Genomic DNA, 22,067 nt, shown 5'->3' with positions numbered 1-22,067 from the left:
AATTGTCTCTGTTATCTCGGATTCAAGCTTGTTCAGGACAAAATGACAAATGCCAGATACAGTAAATGTCGGGTTTCAGCTAGGAAATGATAACAGACTGTTATAACACCGAAAACAAGCTAGAAAGTAGATACACCCAAAAATAATTAATATTGGATTTTTGTGAGAAGAAAATTTCATGAACATTTTGTTGTAAGAAGAAAAATCAAAGCGCTGAAGGCACTGAATCTTTAAACCTTAACCAAGAGTTTGATATGATAAAAATAAATATGTACAAACTGTTCCTTACTCGTTATGATAGTACAGTTTCAAGAACATTATGAGCCGGTATGTACACGTCATTGTTTGTGGTGATAATGTGTGGTCTTTCCTTTGTTTTCATTAGCATGTCCGTGTTTCGGCGATATTCGCGCCCCGATTCGCCTGCCTTAACGATATGTGATCGTGGGTATTCGGACGGTTTCACATACTCTGCCGGTTTCCAACCAGATGGGGTTTTAATTCTTACTGCGTCCCCTGGCTGAAGATTGTCCTTGCTCTTCGCGTGTTGGTCGTAGTAGAATTTTTGCTTTTCACGAAATTCCAACAACTTTGGTGCGACATTTTCACTGGTTGTTTCTGGTTGTCGCAATGTTTGTTTCATAGGTATTAGTGTTTTTGCGCGTCGACCCATCAAACGTTGCATCGGTGATCCGATGTTATCGCGTGGTGTGTTTCTTAGTTCTAACAGGGCTAAGTAGATGTCGTCCCCTGTTTCGCTACACTTTTTAATTAGATTTTTAACGGTTTGTACAGCCTTTTCAGCAAGGCCGTTTGTTTGTTGGTGCAAAGGCGACGACGTAATATGGGTGATGCCATATTTTTCGATGAATTCTCGGAATTCAGCACTGGTGAACTGTGGACCGTTGTCCGAGATGATTGAGTCCATGATTCCATAACGAGCCACGTTTTGCTTGATGTGTTTTAAGATGGTGCTCGTTCGAGTGTCTCTTTGCAATGGTGCTACTTCAATGAAGTTGGAGAAGTAGTCTACAATGATTAGGTAATTGTTACCCTCTAGTTCGCATAAGTCCATTCCAACTTTGCTCCAGGGTAGCTCAGGTACTGGTTGGATGATCATTGGCTCCTTTTGGCTCATCTTGCGATGCATTAAACACGCACTACACTTGCCAATAAGATCTTCAATTTGTTTGTTCATGCCGGGCCAAAATACTAACTCTCTCGCCCTCTTTTTACAGTTTACTACCCCTAAATGCGACTTATGTATCGCTTTCAACGTTTCTGTTCTCATTTCTTTCGGGATACACACGCGTTCCCCTCGGTACAGAACTCCATTGTAAATTGATATTTCATCGCGGTAATCCCAAAATGGAACGGCTTCAACTGGAACTTCGCACTTCGTTTCTGGCCATCCTCGAATGATAACCTTTGCCAGTACTTGGAATTGTTCATCCGCTTGCGTTGCGCGTGCAATTTTGTCATGGTTTGAACACGACAGCGTGTCGAGCTTCAAAACCATCAACTCTTCATCGATAGTTTTCTCATAATGATTTTCTAACGGTAATCTGCTGAGGCAGTCTGCTAGACCCATGTCCTTGCCGCTTTTGTGCACGAGGTTGAAGTCATACGGTTGAAGCTTTAAAATCATTCGTTGAATCCTTAGCGGAGCTTTATGTATTTCTTTCTTTAGAATCGACTCCAACGGTTTGTGATCAGATTCCACTAGAAAAGTATCTCGGCCATATAGCAGTTTGTGGAATTTTTCACAGCCATATACAACGGCTAGCATTTCTTTTTCGATCTGAGCGTACCGTTGCTCTGTCGGTGTGAGCGCACGTGACGCATATGCCACAACACGGTCCTGTTGGATTATCGCGGCTCCCAGGCCTCTCATTGATGCGTCTACTGTGAGTGTGACAGGTTTTTTCAAGTCGTAGTACTGAAGTACTTTTGTTGAAACAAGAGCTTCTTTTATTTTATTGAACGCGCGCTTCGCTTCGTCACCCCAGCTCCACGTTTCTAGCCTTTTCATATCGCGCAGTGGTGCATTCAACTCACTGAGATTTGGGATGAACTTAGAAACATACGATAGCATGCCTAACACGGTTTCCAGCTCACTGAAGCTTTCTGGCTCTCTCATGTCTGCTATCGCCTTCACTCTTTGATCTGTCGGTTTAATTCCGTCTCCAGTCAGTTTGTGACCTACATAGTCCACCTCCGGCTTGGCAAACATACACTTTTTCTTATTCATCTTCAGATTAATTGAACGTGCCTTTTGAAGCACCGTTTCCAAGCGCCTGTTATGTTCTTCCAGTGTTCTACCATGAATCAAAATGTCGTCAACAATTATTTCTACCCCGTCAATGTTACCAAAGTTCTGTTCCATGGACCGTTGGAACACTTCACTCGAACACTTCACGCCCATCGGCATCCGCAGGTATCGGTACCTGCCGAACGGAGTATTAAACGCTGTGAGCTTCGAGCTCTCTTCAGTTAATTTTATTTGGTAATAACCCATATTCGCGTCTAGCGTTGTAAAGTATTTACTCCCATTCAATCTTGTGGCAACATCATCAAAACTGTTCATTGGGTAATGTTCTCTTCGGATTGCGCGGTTTAAATCTGTGGGGTCAATGCATATTCGCACTCTTCCGTTTTTCTTCCTTACGCACACCAAACTACTGACCCATTGCGTAGGTTCTGTTACTTTAGCAATAATGTTGCATTTCTCTAAGTGTTTTAGTTCAGCTTGCAATTGTTCACGAATCGCGACTGGAACCGGTCTTGGTGCATGAACTACTGGTTCTATTGACTTATCGATTTTAATCTCGTACTCGCCCGGTATACACCCAATCTCTTCCCCAAGGACGTCACTATATTTCTCAATGATAGATTCTGTTTCAAGTCTTGCGGTGTGTATTCTCATGATCAGCCCAAAATCAACTGAATCATTCCTTCCAAGCAAGTTTATGCCTCTTGGAGTGTTCATAATCTGGAAATTAACCGAACGCTTGATATTTTTATGCTCGCACAGCAATGTAATCATTCCTAGCGCCTTCACTGCTGGCCCATTGACACCGCTAATAATAACATCACTCCTTGTGATTGGTGCAATCTTTTCAAATAGCTTCGCTGTTCCATATGACATGACACTGCACATTGCGCCACTGTCGATTTCAAATTTTATCGTTTTACACCCTATTTTCAAGTTAGCGGACCATTCATGATTATCTTCACTCGATGTTGCGATAAATACGTCGTTCACATCCGCATGTTCAAACTGGTTTAACATTTCCTCGACCTGGTTTTCCTGGGCTTCGGTGTAGTTGACACGTCGTTGACCTCCACGGCCCCGATATCCACGGTGGATTCCCCGATCACTTCCGCGATGACGCAGTCTACGTCCATAGCCACGTGCCCCTCTGTGTGATATCCCCTTTTGTTGATGCGATGTCCCACCGACTGCAGGACATAATTTGGATGCCTTGAAATGGCCAAACTCACCGCAATTGTCACACTGTTTTTGATAGGCGGGACATTTCCTTACTTCATGTTTTCTGCAACACTTGGCACAGTATTTTTGTTGCTTATGAGGGTTTTGATGCGTTCTAGCGATGTTTACGTGAGGGCTTTCGCCCAATGATTTGATGTGAGACGCGGTCAATTCTATTTGCCTACAAACCTGCACGACACGTTCGATGGTAAGTTGTGTAACCGGTATCTCCATTAGCTTTTCACTACACTTTGTGTCATTCACGCCATTAATGATCATGTCACATATTAACCCTTCTTTTTGTTCCCCATATTGACAGTGTTCGGCCTTTCTTTTTAATTCCGAAATGTAATCCATTATTGACAGGTTACCACGCTTTGTGTTGAGGAACTCTTGTCTTTTAATGTTACGGTAATTATGCACTCCGAAATGTCTGTCAAATTTTGTGAAAACTGTTTCTAGATGGTATTTATCCTCGGCTGGCACTGCCGCGATTCCAGCATCCTGATTGGCAACAACTTCCGGCGCCCACGCGAACGAATCGTAAATTTTTACGCACTCTCTCCCCATGTTGGCAAGTAGGACACCAACCTTTCTTTTTCCAGGCTTGTCGTCCAGACCTAGCGCGTCCAAATGAATTATGAAGTCCCGTTTGTAGTCTTCCCAACTTGATGCACTTTCTGACGGGTTAAATTCCGGTAATGGCCTGATTCCCTTCGAAGCCATTTCGCTGTTGTATAAAATGAACCTTTAACAACAGATTTGCAACGTACGATTGTCATGCAATCGCCTGATTGCGCCGATTTTTAATAGATTTCTGACACCATGTAATAACTCTGAACTCGTCGGTGGGTAACTCACAACTGGCTTTATTCATAGATTCACATATATATAAATCTCAATACAAGTAACTCATGACTGCATGCTTTAACAAGACAATACGAGTTGTGTCCCTTACATTACAATACATGACACAGCTATTGACCCACAGGGCCGCTGGGAGTTGCAACTGGTACAGTCGATTGGTGTATAACGGATAGCTAAGGACTTCGAGTCTCATTTCAACGTAAACACCATGCATTCAGTAATTAAACCATTAAACCTAGATAGACACACGTCTTTCCTATTAAAACATGCCAGCGGTTTTAAATTTCCGAAAAAATTTATTTGTTTACAGCAAGAATTTCATGTTACACTGATTCAGCCATTACCGGATCGCTTAGGTCTTTATCGGATTACATTTGTATCGTGTTATTTCTTGAAATTTGACACAGCATTTGTAAAAAATAATTGCAATATATGTACATTTCCAGAAAGGGAATTAATTTCTGCGTTTAATAAGACCAAGTTCATGGAAATCTCTGCACAATTGATGAAGTAATGGCTGTTCAAAGTGATGCACCATATATTCGGGTCATTTTGAGTTGAATACCTTGTTATATATATAGATTTGATAGTGAAAATATGTTTTCAGATAAATCAATTTTTCGTTATAATTTGATTATTTTTCATCAAAAATGATGTTTTCACTATGTAATAGCATAGCCACACGCTAACCACATGTGTATTGGACAACTTTAATTGAGTTTATATTTATTTTGAGACAATCCCCACATTCCTGAATATGGGTCATCTCATGTCCGTTATTCACTAAATCCAAAGTTGCAGCTTTCATGCTTATTTTATATGGTTTCTGAGCATTCTTACATGTGTAAAGGACACATAATACATGTACTAAACTATTACAGCAATGAACATTATGTTTACCAAACAAAATCTGCAAAATTCAAGAAACCATTCGTCTGCACTTTTCCTGTCGTCACAAAAACGATGCATACATAACGTGACCTTGTTTTGCTTTCGAAAAAAGAAACAGTTGTAAACATTGAAACATGTCAACAAAAACATGAATCGACTTAACAATGATAGGCTTTTTGTATTCAATTCATAGAAAACTATAAATCTTAACATAAATAAAAGTATTTTTCAAAAAACGTTTAACCTATCGGTTACTCACTAAAATCCGCTATACACCAATCGACTGTAACTTGTTTCATGGAACTCTGTAGCCCCCATTCCTGGCAGCACTGTTTTTGCTAAAATGATCAACAATGTATCAGGTTGATTGAAATTTTGCATACAGGCAAACTTGAAACTTATTAACTTTAACCACACCTTAAGCGACACCTGTGAATTTATCGGTTTATTTAGGGCTCCGTTAATTTATATGTTTGTGACAGCTACTTACATTTACTCCAAATAAATGAACTGATAATTCACTTATGCACACTTTTATTGCGAAATGCTATTAACAGGTTCGATAAATAATGACTCGGTTTCGACTTGACAGATATCTAATTGTTTTGTTTTCAATAGAAACGGGTGGCATTGTTTTCCATATAGATACGACGACACCTTACAGTATCTATTCCGTGTCTCTCAAATGCTTGACGAAAAAAAACATCTGCATGATTCGAAAGTTGAAAGTTTCTCTACAACAACAACAACGTTACAACTTACAGGAAAACTTTATTTATCGATAATCTTTCAATAAGCTGTTAACAAGTATGAAACAAACATAACAGTAACACATTTTTTGTGAGTTTTTTTCCAATCTTAAATTCAGAATTTCCTATGGTACGTGTTAAAAGCATTAAAATATTTGTGAAATGTGTTACCAAACGTTCGGATAAACTATTTTTCGGATGTATAATTCCTAATGAAAACATTGTATTGTATCACTTAAATTAAAACAAAATTGTTTTGCTGTAAGACAAGTAATACCCCCACTCCTGGTAGTTACATACTGTGTGTCAAAACTGTGTTCTAGCATGTTTTTACATGGAAACTTGTATAATTGTTACACAGTGAAGTAATTACATGTATGCTTCAGCAAATGGATGTTGAAACAAAGAGTCCACAAAGCACTGAAAAGGAAGAGCAACTAGGAGGTCCAGTGTTTGAACCCAGATTGTACATACAGCGCTACTTCTATGTGGCTCAACAACTGGAAAAATATAATGTTCAAAGGGTAGGCTTTTATAATACTTAACTGCATTTTGCAAAACCTATCATTTGGCAATCATAAACAGTTATTGTAAAAATTGCTGAAAACTTTTTTTTTAAATATGGCCACATTAGAAAAAATATGTTTTATCAGTTAATAAATGTTTCTGTAGAAATCAGACCTGTTAAAATTATTAAAAATTGTTGTGCTATTTTATGCTTAAATATATAATTTGCCTATCTTGTTCAGAATAGTAGTGTCAGTCTTGATTGCTTGTATACATATACCAAGGCCATTTGCTTTATGTGGAACATAACTTACATTATATAGATCTTTTCGTCTATTGTGAAAACAAATCAAATAATAATCTGATCTTTTTTGTGAACATGAATACTGACAGTGTTTTTTTTTACAAATAGGGGAATGGTGGCGGGGCCCATCCAAAGGGGAAAAACACGTTGTTTTTTAGGAAAAGGGGAAAATTAAAAATTCACTCTTTTGTATGTTATGATATTTATTATATAAATACACATGTATGTATGAATGTAATATTCACAGCTGAATTTCTCTGTCCTTTTTATTAAATATATATCAATGATTTTTCAACATACAGGGCTTTCCTTTGACCCGAGCTCCCGGGTTTTGATGCTTGAAAATTACAGAAGACCCCTTTTTGACTCTTGAGAAAATTACCTCATGCGTCACATTTGACCCGGGGGAATATACCTACTCGCTTCAACGAGATCAAAAGTTGTTAAGACTAAGCGATAATTGGCTCGGGGCGGAGTATCCCATTTAGTACACGCTAATCGTTAACGCCCATTTCCAATCATCAAAGCACAAGTCCACCCAGTAGGTGGAGTTTGGTTAATTAAGAAATCTAGTATTGACCAATTAAAACACTGCTGGTTCGATGACTCGTGTATTAACTTTCCATTACTTATCATAGCGTTTGTTATCAGCTGTTTGCGGAAAAGACGTGCATTAAACCCACCTAGTTGCAATAATACAACTCCCAGCTATTGACCCTGTGAGCTGTACGTATGTACTCATAAAAGCTCAGAGCATTTAAGAAGAACTATAAACCCACCAAAACAGAATGGACTCATCCGCGTCCGTTTTAATAATATTCAATATAAAATAATAACATCCATATCCACAGAACACCGTAAAGCATATTTTGAGATATTTCCAGAGTATGGCAGAATGTATTTCCAAAGCTGAATGCACCCATCACTGTTTTACTTCATGATTAGTAGTTAATGCGAACTATTTTGTGTGGACTTATTACGCTCAATGCGTAATAATTTTGTCTTGTTCCGGAAGTGCAAAATACACGGCGGGGCCCAGGCACATGTTAGTCTAGAAATGAGTGTTTCTGAAGACGCGCGAAAGTTATGCTGGCATATGTACTGTCTACAACGTCAAATTACACGCTTTGCATCAAAGTTGCTAAAAATAACTATAGAACCGATATAACTGACTTTGTGGCAAAGTGACAATTTTTGCATGAGCTAATTGATTACAAAATACATGTAGGCGTAATAATTGACCGTTTGAGAAGGCATAGAAAACGGCGTGTTTGTCGCACGTCTTCAGTGAAGATGGCACATGAAATATATAATTAAAGGGCGTCGGAATTTTTGATGGGATTAAATACGGAGGCACCTTTATCGGCGAGAAGAAATAATTTCCTTTTATAGTTTACCGATTTATATAGGCTATTGTGTTTAGGTACCACCCGTATGTTGTTGTTTTTTTGTGATAGCCAGCGGAAATCTTGTTTTTTTCACATTTTGTATTTCATTTTTAATTTAATAGCCACGCGAAACGGTCAAACAAAGTTATTGAATAAAGTGTAATTGTGCAAAGTGTAATTGTGCTTGTGCATTTGGAAAATGTCGCAGAGAAACCTTTTCGAATTTGGAATCGGTAGTAACTCTAAAAGTGTGTGTAAGACGCCAACGACAAAGTGTACTTTAGATCTAAATGACAGTGCTCCTAACACCCCCAAACGTGCGAAAGAAGAACATATGACATATTACTCTGCTGTATACATGAAGTTAATGTTGTATTAGAATACATGTTTTGTATTTATTAATCATTGAAATATTGTGTTTAAATGCATAGTGTTGTAGTGACAGTAAAATGTAAGAAATAAATGTTAACATACATGTACCTTTTAATTTGTTGCTTTTTATATATTATATCTCAGTAATTTGCTTAAATTGCAAAAAATCATTGATTCTCCTGCGTTATTATTAGGACTCTCAATAGTTTGATTTTGACTCTTGAAAATATGGTCCCAAGAGTCCTTGACTCTTGAGATTTGAGGTCTAAGGAAAGCCCTGACATAAGTTTCAGACAGTTCAGCCTTCATGCACAGTCACAGTTTTCCTAGCCATTTTGAGTCGAATTGGGATTTTTTAATCGATAAAATGGCAAATTTGAGCAATTTATTTCAATTAAATGGACCAAATTGGAATGTTTTTATCAACAAATATTGACACAATATAGATACATCAGGTCTTTTCCTGGCCATTTTGGGAAAAATGCAATTCATATGAAAAGTCCACAGATGTGGGAAAAACTAATTTAATATAACTCTTTATAATAATTCAAAATCATATTAATTTTTTATATACTTTGTTAGTTGTTTATGAAATTAAGTTGAGATATATTTTTATCATTAGAGAGGTCTTTGTAATAATTTTTTTTTTTTTTTTATAACTTCTTGAGGGGATTTTGTCTACAAAATATATACTCTTTTTTTTAGGGGAATGGGGCCGAATATTGGCCTCGAAATTGCCATAAAAAAAACACTGACTTATACAAACTTATTGAAACATAGCCTACTAGTAATTGTATAGGTAACTCACAAAGCCACAATTATTTTCAGATATTGAAGTTAAATATAATTAATTAATTACCTGATATTAATGAAAGTTTATGTATAATTTAAATTGGATTTTAATCATGACCTGATCTGTAAAATTACCATAAAATTACTTAAATTCAGGGTTTTTCAATCATCATCAGTTATTTAAAAGATAGTATACTTTTGTCTTTCAGGTCGTCGATTTTGGAAGTGCAGAACTCAAAATATCCCGCTTTCTTGTGAATGTGACCAATGTAAAGGACATTGCACTAGTTGACCTTGACGGCCCCTTGCTGTCCAGTAGCAAGCGTGCTATTCAGCCCTTAACTGCGGACTACTTGTTAGGGAAACATGTACCGGTTATGGTCAAGGTCTACCAAGGAAGCGTAACAGACCTGGATAAAAATATAGTTGGATTTGATGCAGTAACGATGGTCGAGATGTATGTTGTATTTATAGAGTACAGTGACATACTAAAATAAAATGCAATAAATCTTAGCAGCTCCTAAGAATCAAGGTCGACTTTGGAACTTTTTTTTTTTTGTTAATAGGTTTTGAATTTGATTGAAAGTTGTGTATTTCAAAAACAGCGTTAATTTAGTCGTTCAATTAATAAATAATATTGCGAGTTTGAGTTATTATCCTGTATATGATATAATCATAAATGTAATAATGAAATAATATCTATATTTTATAATATACACACAGTATTACTCAAACTCTAAGAAGGAACACTTTATTGTCACAGAATCGAACACTTGCAGCCAGATGTCTTAGCCGATGCAGTCAGTATGGTGTTTGGTAACCTTCAACCCCGTGTGGTCGTCATGACGACTCCCAACTCTGATTACAACGTGCTTTTCCCGGGCTTCTCTGGGTTTCGTCATTGGGACCACAAGTTTGAATGGAATCAACAGGAGTTTAAACATTGGTGAATACTTTTAATTGATTTATTAAACCTCGTCGCCATGTCGCAATGAATATTCATGAATAATCCCCAGCAACCTAAAGGTCATATGTTCAATCCCAACTGTTGGGAGCATTCTTAAGTTCTGCCCAATAATATTGGTTCTGCCTAGTTTAAGTATAAACCTATTTATTTAAGCTCAAATGCATCGAAAGCAGAAGGCTTATCGAAATGCTCTTGAACCCATTTCCTGGGTAGAACCAGTGGTTGGTGTCTTTGGGGGAGATCTAAAGAACACTCAAACAGTGAGGATCTTACCTGTGACCTGCCAGTGGTAAGGTGGACACCATATCCACTACCCCAAGGCGACCTTGCTCTACTTAGAAAAAAGGCTCAAGAGTGTCTCAATAAGCCTTAGGCTTTCTACGCAATCGAGCTAACATAAATGGATTTAAACTCGACGGAAGTAAAGCTGGATTGCAAAGAAAGCCTTTGATTGAGACACTCAGGTCCATTCTTGGGTTAAATATCTACTTAATGTCACCAATTAACTGTTTGAGAAATGTTAAACGATAATGGATGTATACGTATGAAAACGTAGAATAGAATTGTAATCCTTTCTTTGGGAGTCTCGGAAAACCTGGAGTTACACATAAGAAACATTTATGCTTATTACAGGGTGTCTAAAATTATTGCGGACCATGCAATATATACAGTATTCTATATTTACATGCGCCAGTTGAAAAATTCCAAAAGCACATACCAATTATTAAGGCCCATTTTTAGGATGGCTTAAAACAATATTGCTGTAACAATTGAATAATTACGGCATTTTTCCTTCTTTCTCATTACAGGTGCACAACTATTGCCAGTAGCTATGGTTACCATGTAGAGTATGGAGGGGTAGGGGACCCACCCCCTGGCTCAGAGGCCTTGGGCTTCTGTTCCCAGGCTGCCATCTTTGTGAGGGAGGGGGAGTGTCAGCCGCCAAGCGGTGCTACAGTGACAGAGAGCTACGTGCTGGTATAATATTGAGCCACTTGATTGTAATTTTTTAATATAATCAGGGTTTCAAACATGCCGACCATGGGTCAGTATTTACAAACCGCCTTTATGGAATTAAAATGGAATAATTTGTCGTAAAGAAAGTCTCTTTTTAAAAAAACAACAACATTTTAGGTGGAAAGTGACGTCCCTGATTAGCCTGAGCTAAAATCTGGGTGTTCAATAGAAAAAAGAGTTTTGCATGAATGTGTAAATAACAAGGGCTGTAACAAAACAGCGTAATTGAAAATTATATTATGTTATGTACAATGTACCTTGATTTTAATCAACATAGCAAAAGAAAATTGTGATGCAAAGAATTGAACCTCCCTCTGGGGAAACGGGGCTTAATGCATGTGCGTAAAGTGTCGCCTCAGATTAGCGAGTTTATTGCACACAGGCTTATCAGGGACGACACTTTCCGCTGTTATGGAATTTTACATTTAAATGAGGGCTATTTGCAACAAACCCAGTTAAGATGGAAAGTGTCCTCCCTGATTAGGCTGTGCAGACTGCACATGCTAATCTGGGACAACACTGTACACACATGCATGAGGAATCATTTTTTCAGAACAAGGCTCAATTGAATTGTTTCAGATGGCAGAGAGTTTCTACCCAGTGAAAGCTGTCTCAACTCTACCAGTTGATCAGCAGCTTCTGATGGAGATCAGATATGTTATCAGGCAGTACCAGTCTGGCTTACATTACAACAAGACCTGTGTGAGGGGAACCGGAATACTGAGACAGGAGCCAGATACTGGCATAATGTGTGTGAAAGATTGTGGTGCTGGGAACCAAAGGGATGTTGGAACCAGTGCACTGAGACAGGAGCAAGATAATGGCATAATGTGTGTGGAAAAGTGTAGTGCTGGGAACCAAATTGATGATGGTAATTGCGATAAATCACCTAGCAAATGGCTGGAAGGAACTCTAAATAACGAGCGCGTTGTCATTAAAAATGGCTTTGAAAGAAATGTTGAATCGGACAGTGTGGTTTCTGTGCGGTCAGATAGTGAAGAAGACCTAAACAGGAACCAAGAAACCAAGACAGAGAATTTTTCAGTGGGCCTAGCTGTAAATCAAAACAATATTTTGGGTAACAATGGTGACTCCAGTTCTTGTCTTTTGACAAATGACCGATGGAACAAATATGAGGTCAAAAACAATATTCTTTGTGAATGTGTACATAATTCTGAAATAAATAACAAGAACATATTGAGTCAGTTTGAATTTTCAGAATCTGCATGTTTTGATCAGAACATTTGTCACATAGATTCTTGTGTTTCTGAAACTTGGACTGTAAAAAATAGTAAGTTAAATAATGACAATAAAACGGATGATGGTCCCCAGATAGACAGTTCTTTGCAGTCATACATTGAATGTGAAGGTCCATGTTCTGTATTGGCAAACTGGACAGGGGATGTTTGTGACTTTAATTCTTGTATCGATTGTCAACGTGCCCGGTACCAGCTCTCAGAGGAGGATTATTTGGTTCCCATTTCTAGTTTGCTCAAGAACAAAACTGTAACTTCATTATGGCCCCACGGGGATGACATAAGGTAGAAAGCTTTAGACTTTCAGACATATTTATATATTGGAACTGGTGTTACTTATTTTTTTCTAAGACAAAAAGTCTGTTCACTGCAATTAAGTCAGGTAATCATAGTTTTTTTGCAAAATCTTAACAAATAGTAAACCTTATCAGTTGTGTTATGTCTTATTTTATTCTGAATTCAATTGTCCATTATCAAGGGGTAAAAATATCCCAACATTGGATATGTAAATTTCTAAATCACAGTTGCTTCTTTTTTGTCACTGTATTATAGTTTGGTTGTTGATATTCCAACTTTTAGATTACCCTAATTAGCTTGTGAATGCGCTCCATGACGTCTAATGATTATGTCTAATGAATGTATTGTGTATTCACATTCTAGTGAGTTTCTTCAAAACCATGGATTTCGGCTGACTGAAGATAACCTGTATGTGATAATGGCATTGGATGAGGGACAAGATTTCTTTGATTTTGGTGACAATGAGGATGAGGATGATGAAGAGGTCAGGGGTGAAAGCAGTGTCTGTGATGATTCCTTGAGTAGAAACATTTCACAACCAATTGTCGACAGATTTGATTTGGAAACTGAAGACTGGAATTAAACAAGCATCTTCGTATCTGATCATGTTTAAAATATAAAATGATACTTAAACAGTGTGCCGTATTCATGTCAAATAACCAACTAATATTATTTTTAGTGTAGATAATAATAATTAAGGATGCTTGTGACAGAAACATCTGGTCATTTAAGTTTTAGTTAAAACCTATTACTTTAGTTTGATTGCAACCAGTTACCACTTTGTCAACGTGAATTCTTTTTAGATCATCCAGGTAATAAGTTTAAGTAGACTAACTGTTGTGTGCATAATTTTCATCAATATTATTTTCCATTACACTTGATATATTGGCCTTTCCTGTACTTTGTAAGTCTGATTCTGGAAACCTACATGTATTAGCAGAATTTATGTCTTGTTCTGAGAAAACTGGGCTTAATTCATGTGCGTAAAGTGTCGTCCCAGATTAGCCTGTGCAGTCCGCACAGGCTAATCAGGGACGACACTTTCTGCCTAGACTTCCTTGCAACTAAAAAAACCCATAAAAGCGGAAAGTGTCGTCCCTGATTAGCCTGTGCCGACTGCACAGGCTAATCTGGGACGACACTTTACGCACATGAATTAAGCCCAGTTTTCTCAGAACAAGACACATTTGCTCAAATTTCATGTACACCATTCCTTTAGGATAGACATGAGCATAACGTCAGGGCAGTCCACTTAAATGAGTGTTCAAGAAGTGGATGTATGTATTATTACCAATAGGACATTTGTTTAGGATTACTCCATTCCCACACAAAATCTCAGGAAATAATGATAATCCAAATTTAATTTTGAGGAAACTATATGCAGTATCCATATAGGGTGAACATTGTCATGTTATTTAGTCTTTCCTAATGGATATGCATAATAGTATTCCCATTACTTATTAATATTTGATCATAAAAGCCTTAAAGGTATCTTTTCATGTTTTGGTAAATTGACAAAATTGAAAAAAGTTGTTTCAGATTTGCAAATTTTCGTTTTAGTTATGATATTTGTGAGAAAACCGTAATACCGAACATTTACCATGGTTTAATATAGCCATTATTTGAATCTTTTGACGATTTAAAAACCTGAAATTTATAAAGCGTTGCAACGCGAAACAATTTAATAATTTGGAAAGTTCTGTTGTTGTCGTTTAATTTTGTGAAACTATGAAGATTGCTTATATAAGATATAAAATACGTCCCGTATACATACTTGGCAGGATGGCCAAGCGGTCTAATTGATTTTTACTCCAGGACTTCGGGGGTCACTAGTTCGAGCCCTCATGCCGGCTACTTTTTTGTCCTTTTTTAAATTTTATTCTTGATTTTTTACTGGAGCTTTTTAGATCCAATGTTAACATTTATCAATATAAAACATTTAATGACAAACTTCAAAACATGCCAAAATCTGTGAAAAGGCCCCTTTAATGGGTAAGGTTTTCAAATAATGTAACATCATGTTATAATAGGATAAGGGTCATTTAGCTCAAATCAATCCATCACCAGCCAGCTATTGTCTATTGAAACCGTTTTTGTTTTTCACATCAATTTTATGTATATCGGTAAGTAGTATTTAAGCATGTCAATAATAATTACATTCCATGTCATTGTCAGCTGCCTTATCATTGTATTAATTTGTGTTAAAACACAGAAATCTTTTAACAAAAAAAATCAATTTTAGGGTGCTCTTATAATACAAGGGCCAAACTCCTAAATGAAAACCTTAGGTACATTTTCCCATCTTATAATCAAGTAAATAGGATATTTTAATGTGTGTTGGTAGTTTTGCCTAGAATTTTTTGAAAGTTTGAATAATGTGCTGTATATTTTATATGTACATATTAAGTGTTTTGTTTTGAAACATCAATTTCAACTGAATGTCTAAGTTCTTTTTGTTATGTCTCACTTAATTCTTAGTAAGAATTTGTAGAGGGTTCTATTGTTTGACATGTTGCTATGAACCAACACCAATGTATAGTTAATAAATCAATAATATATTTTTATTTATTCTAAACACATTAATTATAAACACGGTATCATACATAAAAAGCTGAATTAAATCGCTTCTTTTTGTAATCTTCCTTGACGTTAACTTGTCCAAACGGGCACTGAAAATAGATGTACAAACAGACAGTTAATAAGTTATAATTTGACAGCCACATAAGTAATAATTCAAAAGATACCATTATTTGAATGGCTCTATCAATATTTACTCTCAAGCAGATATCTTAACAAACATGACTTTACATAGACTAAACTGACAGCCATCCCCCCCCCCCCCCAAATCAGGGAATTTCAGACACGGTTAGCATGTGGACCCTCTTCAAATTCCTATGGGGATTTAGAAAAAAATGTCTGGCTCTGGGGTCGGAATTAGACCCCCACCAATAAAAAACAATCAGCAATAAGTCGAGTCGTGCCATAAGGATGTTATTTGATGTACAAGTATTTGTTGTCTTGCATGCCATGTCACTATCTTGGTATGATACACTTCGATTTCTGAAGAAATGATTAGAGTTATAATGACATTACAATTACCAATTATTTGAAGAGATATGTACTTGTCAGATAGTTCAAATCATATTTATACCCCAGTTACAGAGTTAATGTGGGGTATACATGTACCTGAATCAACACGGATTTCTGTCTGCCTCTCTGTTTGTCTACCCATAGACACAAACTTGTTGGAAAGCGTTCTTCAACACTTTAGTGCTCAACATTATAACTTGAAGGTATTAATGCATATGATAAGTAGTTGTGCATGTAAGATTTGTATCATATGTGTTAAAATTACAAAAGATATGCCCCTGTTTCTACTTAAAATATTTCATAACAGCATTCATGATTACACACTATTAGCTCATTATTTTCTCTGAACACACGGTCAACAGATTTTATATTTGGTATGTAATGGTGTAAAGTGGTCACTACAAAGATAAATCAAATGATGCCGTTAGCAATAGGGTACACACTAGCCTTGCCATGGTGGTGGTGGGGGGCACTATTTAATATACATTTATAAAGTAAAATACATTGTTAATTTCTCCTCTGAAACTAAAAGTTCCAGAAGTTAAATATTTGGTAAAAAACCTTGTATATTGTGGTCCTAAACAAGTTTTTTTCAAATTATGCCCTTGAATCAAAAGTGGCCACATTCAAAGGTCACATTATTTATATATACTTGTATTGCAAAATAACTTTACAAAACTTTTTGTATGAAAGGACAGGGACTTCTTGTAATTTATGTATAATGGTCCTTGGCGGGGGGTTATTCTTCGTCATGATATTGTGACAAGTTCTAGTTTAAAACGTTGATTAAGTAGACTGTCAGGTGTGTCTAACAGTCTGTCTAGTCAATAATGTGTTAATGTTCCTTTGGCGTAGCTACAATCAAAATTGTCGGGCTGACTGGTCAGTGCCTATAATGCAAGGAGGCCCTAAATAGTCTGTACTATTTCTTATATATTTTATTAATAAACGTTTATTAATTGACAAGATTGTCAATAATGTTTGTTGCAGTATTTGGAAAAAATAAATATCTGATACATTTGTATTCATGTTTATTCTGTGATGTTTAATTTAACTGCGTTCTTATTCAATAATCTTTAATCTACCAAGACTTGTTACACAACCTGAAAATAAAAGTCCATATCATGTTTTCAACTCATCAGGGACAATACTTTCCGCTTTATGGAATTTTTGGTTTGAAGGAGTTCTATTCTAAACAAAAATCAAAATCAGGCTAAAAATGTACTCTCTGATTAGCCTGTGCAAACTGCACATCTGGGATGTCACTTTTCTCACATGCATTAAGCCCAGTTTTACCAGAACGAGTTCAATTTCCAAGAACACATACATGTCTATGTGTGACACCAACATGTCTATGTGGGACACCTACATGTCTATGTGGGACACCTACATGTCTATGTGGGACACCTACATGTCTACCGGGGACACCTACATGTCTACGTGGGACACCTACATATCTATGTCGGGCACCTACATGTCTACGTGGGACACCTACATGTGTATGTGGGGCACCTACATGTCTACGTGGGACACCTACATGTCTACGTGGGACACCTACATGTCTATGTGGGACACCTACATGTCTATGTGGGGCACCTACATGTCTATGTGGGACACCTACATGTCTACGTGGGACACCTACATGTCTACGTGGGACACCTACATGTCTACGTGGGACACCTACATGTCTACAAGGGACACCTTCATGTCTACGTGGGACACCTACAGGTCTACGTGGGACACCAACATGTCTACGTGGGACACCTACATGTCTACGTGGGACACCTACATGTCTAAGTGGGACACCTACATGTCTAAGTGGGACACCTACATGTCTATGTGGGACACCTACATGTCTATGTGGGACACCTACATGTCTACGTGGGACACCTACATGTCTACTTGGGACACCTACATGTCTAAGTGGGACACCTACATGTCTAAGTGTGACACCTACATGTCTACGTGGGACACCTACATGTCTACGTGGGACACCTACATGTCTACGTGGGACACCTTCATGTCTTCGTGGGACACCTACATGTCTACGTGGGACACCTACATGTCTACGTGGGACACCTACATGTCTATGTGGGATACCTACATGTCTACGTGGGACACCTACATGTCTACGTGGGACACCTACATGTCTACGTGGGACACCAACATGTCAACGTGGGACACCTACATGTCTACATTGGACACCTACATGTCTACGTGGGACACCTACATGTCAACGTGGGACACCTACATGTCTACATGGGACACCTACATGTCTACATGGGACACCTACATGTCTACATGCATTTCCACAGCACTGCCCCCTCTGTAGATGAGCAAGACGAGTCATGACAGAGTAGCCTGTCTGTGGGTCCACATACATCAGTTCACCTGTCTGAAATTACACCATTAAAAGCATATTGAGTTTTTAAATTTGAAACTGTTGTATTTACTTCACCTATCTGTATCTGATACATGTTTTTTTCGCTCAACACTAAATGCCCACCTGTATGATGAAAAAGTTACTTAAGATGAGAGCAATTTGTTTAAACAAATTTAATCGAAGCTAACACTCACAAAATAAGACATTGGCTATAAACCTCAATGTTTGGCTTAAAATTGTTATATTGGTATTTATTTGTATTTACCAATCAACAAACAGGTGAGTGGTATAGCTCAAATTATCTAATGAACAGTTCGGCTGAAAATTGTTTTTGTTTCAACTTCGTCTTTTGCCGAGATATTAAATTATTACCCAAAATTATTTTTTTTACCTTAACAGCTGTTCTGTGCCTGTCGTGTATTTTCAGTTCTAGGGGAGATAATTTCTGATAATCCACCATAGCCTCCCAAGTCTCCAGATTGTCTGTGTGAGTTGTTTCCCTTTGATCACTTAATGTTCTGTGATTTAGATCATAGGCTACAACTGAGCCTTTGAAAGTCCTACTTGCATGCAGGCTGTATTGTTTAGATTGGTTCAAGTTTGGTCCACATTGATGGCAAGTCATTTCACAACCATTCTTATGACAGACTTGCTTGTTTTTTACTAAATACTGTGAGTATTGTTTTATATCACCCACTCTTTGAAAGACATTTCCCCTAGTTAAATAACGCAAACATGTTGTCCAACATCCGAGACGCATGGTGATAAAAACGATCTGCAAAAGAAACCAACATGGAAAATAAATTACCAGCAAAAGTTAAACAAATACTAATTTACTTGTACAGGCTGTACCTGGCTATGCATGTAGAGATCTTAAAACTGCTTGAAGGGATTGTTATTGACTCTGTGGGTTGGGAGGAAGAGTCCTAGCCTTTCTTAAAGAATGTAGCCTATATTTCCAGACAGAATGCTTCTATACTATATGCTTGTTGGGGGGGGGGGGGCTACAGTAGTTGAAAATGCAGGTAACAATTTTTTTTATATTTATATGTTAACAGCAGAAATAACAAGTGTTCTGCGGTCAGAGACATATGCCCCCACCCCACCCCCAAACAGGGCTTTGACCTAGTGACCCCAATTTAAATAAGGGTCATCTACTGTCCAAGGCCAATGCACATTTGAAGTGTTAAGCCAATCTGTCAATTCATTGACGAATCATTGATCGGAAACAATTTTCACACTTAGGGTGATAGTGACCTTGATCTTTGACCTAGTGACCCCTATTTTATTAGAGGTCATCTACAGTCCAAGGCCAATGCACATGTGAAATATAAAGCCAATCTTTGAAGAGTTATTGATTGGAAACCACTTAGTGTGATAGTGACCTTGACATTTGACCTAGTGACCTCAGTAGGGGTCATCTACTGTCCAAGCCCAATGCAAGTATGTGAAGTATCAAGCCAATCGGTCAATTCATTGACAAGTTATTGATCTGAAACGATTTTCACACTTAGTGTGATTATGACCTTGACCTTTGACCTAGTGACCCCAATTTCAGTAGGGGTCATGTACTGTCCAAGGCAAATGCACATGTGAAGTATCTAGCCAATTGGTCAATTCTTTGACGAGTTATTGATCGGAAACGATTTTCAGTTTGTGTGATAGTGACCTTGACCTAGTAACTCCAATTTTAATTGGGGTCATCTACTGTCCAAGGCCATTGCACATGTGAAGTATCAAGCCAATTGGTCAATTGGTTGAGGAGTTATTGATTGGAAATGACTTTCACACTTATTGTGATAGTGACCTTCATCTTTGACCTTGTGACCCCAATTTCAATAGGGGTCATCTACTGACCAAGGCCAATGCACATGTGAGGTATCAAGTCAATCGGTCAAATCAGAAACGAACTTGTCTACCGACATTCAGACTGGTCTATCGACAGTTCATTTTCACTTAGTGTGATCTTTACCTTTGACCTAGTGGCCCCTATTTCAATAAGGGTCATCTACTGTCCAAGGCCAATGCACATGTGAAGTCAGGGCCCGCGTTTTGCACTTTTTACCGCAGAATATCAGCGGCTCTCCCCATGAAAAAAGAATACTTTTTTCCCCTTTTTTAGCTAAAAATTCCCCCTCCAAAAAACAAAAAACATTGTTTTTATAAAAAAAATACTTGTATACCTATGTTGCCAGCTGGTAACGCTACTAACCTTTGATTAAATGTATATTTATGTAAATCACATTAAAATATAGCAACTGAAGGTGTTGAATGGTTGGTGAAAAGATCTTCTTAAATTCCCCTTTTCGCCCAAAACAACACAAAATTCCCGCTCATAAGGGATGTGGGTGGCTTCCCCTGGCGGCAATAGAGGGCCCTGGAAGTATCAAGGCAACCTTTCAATTCGTTGACGAGTTATGGATCGGAAACAACCTGGTCTTCCCACAGGTCTACCGACAGACATCCAGCAAAACAATATATACCCCTTCTTCTTCGAAGAGGGGCATACAAATACATGACCCTTTTAACATGAGTTGTTACCTTGACCTTCAACTGGCAGCAGGAATGAAATGCATGTTTTATTCATCATGACATGTTATCTTGACCTTCACCTAGGAGGATAAAAAAGCATTACCCTTGTTTAATTAACTGTGACCTTGACCTTCATCTAGGAGTAGAAATAAAAATCCTTGACACTTATCATGAATAGTTACCTTCACCTTCACCTAGGAATAGAAATATTATTGCATGACCCTTTTATCATGAATTGTAACCTTCACCTTCTCCTAGAAGCAGATATACAAATGCATGGCTCTTTTATCATGAATAGTCACCTTCACCTGGGAGAAGAAACATAATTGCATGACCCTTTTTTATCATCAACTGTGATCTTGACCTTCATCTAGGAGCATAAGAAAAGTACATGACATATCCTAATGAAATAAAAGAAACAATAATAAAAATACTAAATCTTACATTCCTCTTAAGCAATCAAAGTCACAGAATGGCAATTTAAGTACAAAAGTGAGATAAGAATTGTATGTGACACATAATCTGTCAAGTGGATTGATAATAAAACAAAGTAATAAAGTATTTGCAAATGGCCTTTCCAACGGTCCTCAGGAAAATTTACAGTTTGGCAGGCATCTGAAAATGTTTGTCCAGAAGCCAAGTAAAATACATTTTACATACATCTGTATTTGTCAGTACAGGAGTATTATTATTATTATTTTATTGGGGGGGGGGGGGGGGGGGGGGGGCAAAAATACTTAACTAATAATATGGCCCAAAAGTGCTCACCTCAGTAAATAGTACACCAATTGCCAAAGCTTGGCCTGAGTGCCAAGTTTTGTCCTTACTTAACCCAAAACTATCATTTGAGTTAGATATGTCAATATAAAAAATCTTAAAATGTTTTATCATATTTACTCATGTTTATGGCTTCAAAAGTGGAAATGAGGTTTTTCTAAGATTTAAAACAAGATGTGTTTGTGAAACACAATGTCCCCCTATATGACGTTTGACCTTGTAGGATGACCTTGACCTTGACCCTTCACCACTCAAAATGTGCAGCTCCTTGAGATACACACGCATTTCAAATATAAAATTGCTAGCTTCAATATTGCAGAAGTGAAATTACATGCGCAATTTTGACCCATATATTTGACCTTGAAGGATGACCTTGACCTTTCAC

At 37.5% G+C, this 22,067-nt stretch overlaps 3 protein-coding genes and 1 long non-coding RNA gene across 9 annotated transcripts in view; 1 reads left to right on the top strand and 3 right to left on the bottom strand.

The window, feature by feature from the left end:
* LOC127837026 (phosphatidylinositol 4-phosphate 5-kinase-like protein 1) overlaps nt 1-5,922 on the bottom strand; it is a 31,462-nt gene extending 25,540 nt beyond the window's left edge. For 3 of the 4 annotated variants that reach the window (XM_052363729.1, XM_052363731.1, XM_052363732.1), the window contains exons 1-2: nt 5,742-5,922; nt 5,511-5,589 (exon numbers count right to left, since the gene is read on the bottom strand). The gene's annotated coding sequence lies outside the window, so the exon portion shown is untranslated. The remainder of the gene's footprint in view (nt 1-5,510; nt 5,590-5,741) is intronic. The other variant, XM_052363730.1, reaches the window with a different exon arrangement.
* Nucleotides 293-3,160, bottom strand: LOC127838200 (uncharacterized protein K02A2.6-like). The gene has a single exon (XM_052365792.1). It carries the CDS (start codon nt 3,158-3,160, stop codon nt 293-295), a length of 2,868 nt encoding a protein of 955 aa, XP_052221752.1.
* Nucleotides 5,923-5,949: 27 nt separating the features above from the next.
* LOC127837025 (uncharacterized) lies at nt 5,950-17,010 on the top strand. 3 transcript variants are annotated; one of them, XM_052363728.1, is made up of 7 exons: nt 5,950-6,058; nt 6,387-6,524; nt 9,573-9,820; nt 10,127-10,309; nt 11,140-11,308; nt 11,927-12,888; nt 13,264-17,010. In XM_052363728.1, exons 2-7 carry the CDS (start codon nt 6,390-6,392, stop codon nt 13,481-13,483), a joined length of 1,917 nt encoding a protein of 638 aa, XP_052219688.1. In that variant the 5' UTR covers nt 5,950-6,058; nt 6,387-6,389; the 3' UTR covers nt 13,484-17,010. The 3 variants fall into 3 exon arrangements, with proteins under 3 accessions (XP_052219688.1, XP_052219685.1, XP_052219687.1); XM_052363725.1 differs by having other exon boundaries at nt 5,957-6,130; XM_052363727.1 differs by having other exon boundaries at nt 5,959-6,091.
* On the bottom strand, nt 16,154-17,935 carry LOC127837027 (uncharacterized). The gene is made up of 2 exons (XR_008029047.1): nt 17,755-17,935; nt 16,154-17,670 (listed from the first exon to the last, which is right to left on the bottom strand). It is a non-coding gene; the product is annotated as an uncharacterized LOC127837027 (long non-coding RNA).
* Between the last annotated feature and the right edge of the window lie 4,132 nt (nt 17,936-22,067).

Source organism: Dreissena polymorpha, chromosome 7, assembly GCF_020536995.1.
Source record: "Dreissena polymorpha isolate Duluth1 chromosome 7, UMN_Dpol_1.0, whole genome shotgun sequence".
NCBI lineage: Eukaryota > Metazoa > Mollusca > Bivalvia > Myida > Dreissenidae > Dreissena > Dreissena polymorpha.
This window is presented reverse-complemented; position numbering and strand designations above follow the sequence as displayed.

Bases quoted from the DNA above. Each gene is read 5' to 3' on its own strand.
- LOC127838200 (XM_052365792.1), bottom strand. From the start codon at position 3,160: ATGTGCAGTGTCATGTCATATGGAACAGCGAAGCTATTTGAAAAGATT.
- LOC127837025 (XM_052363725.1), top strand. The intron at 11,309-11,926 runs GTATAATATTGA...GAATTGTTTCAG, and splicing joins TGACAGAGAGCTACGTGCTG to ATGGCAGAGAGTTTCTACCC. The intron at 12,889-13,263 runs GTAGAAAGCTTT...TTCACATTCTAG, and splicing joins CCCCACGGGGATGACATAAG to TGAGTTTCTTCAAAACCATG.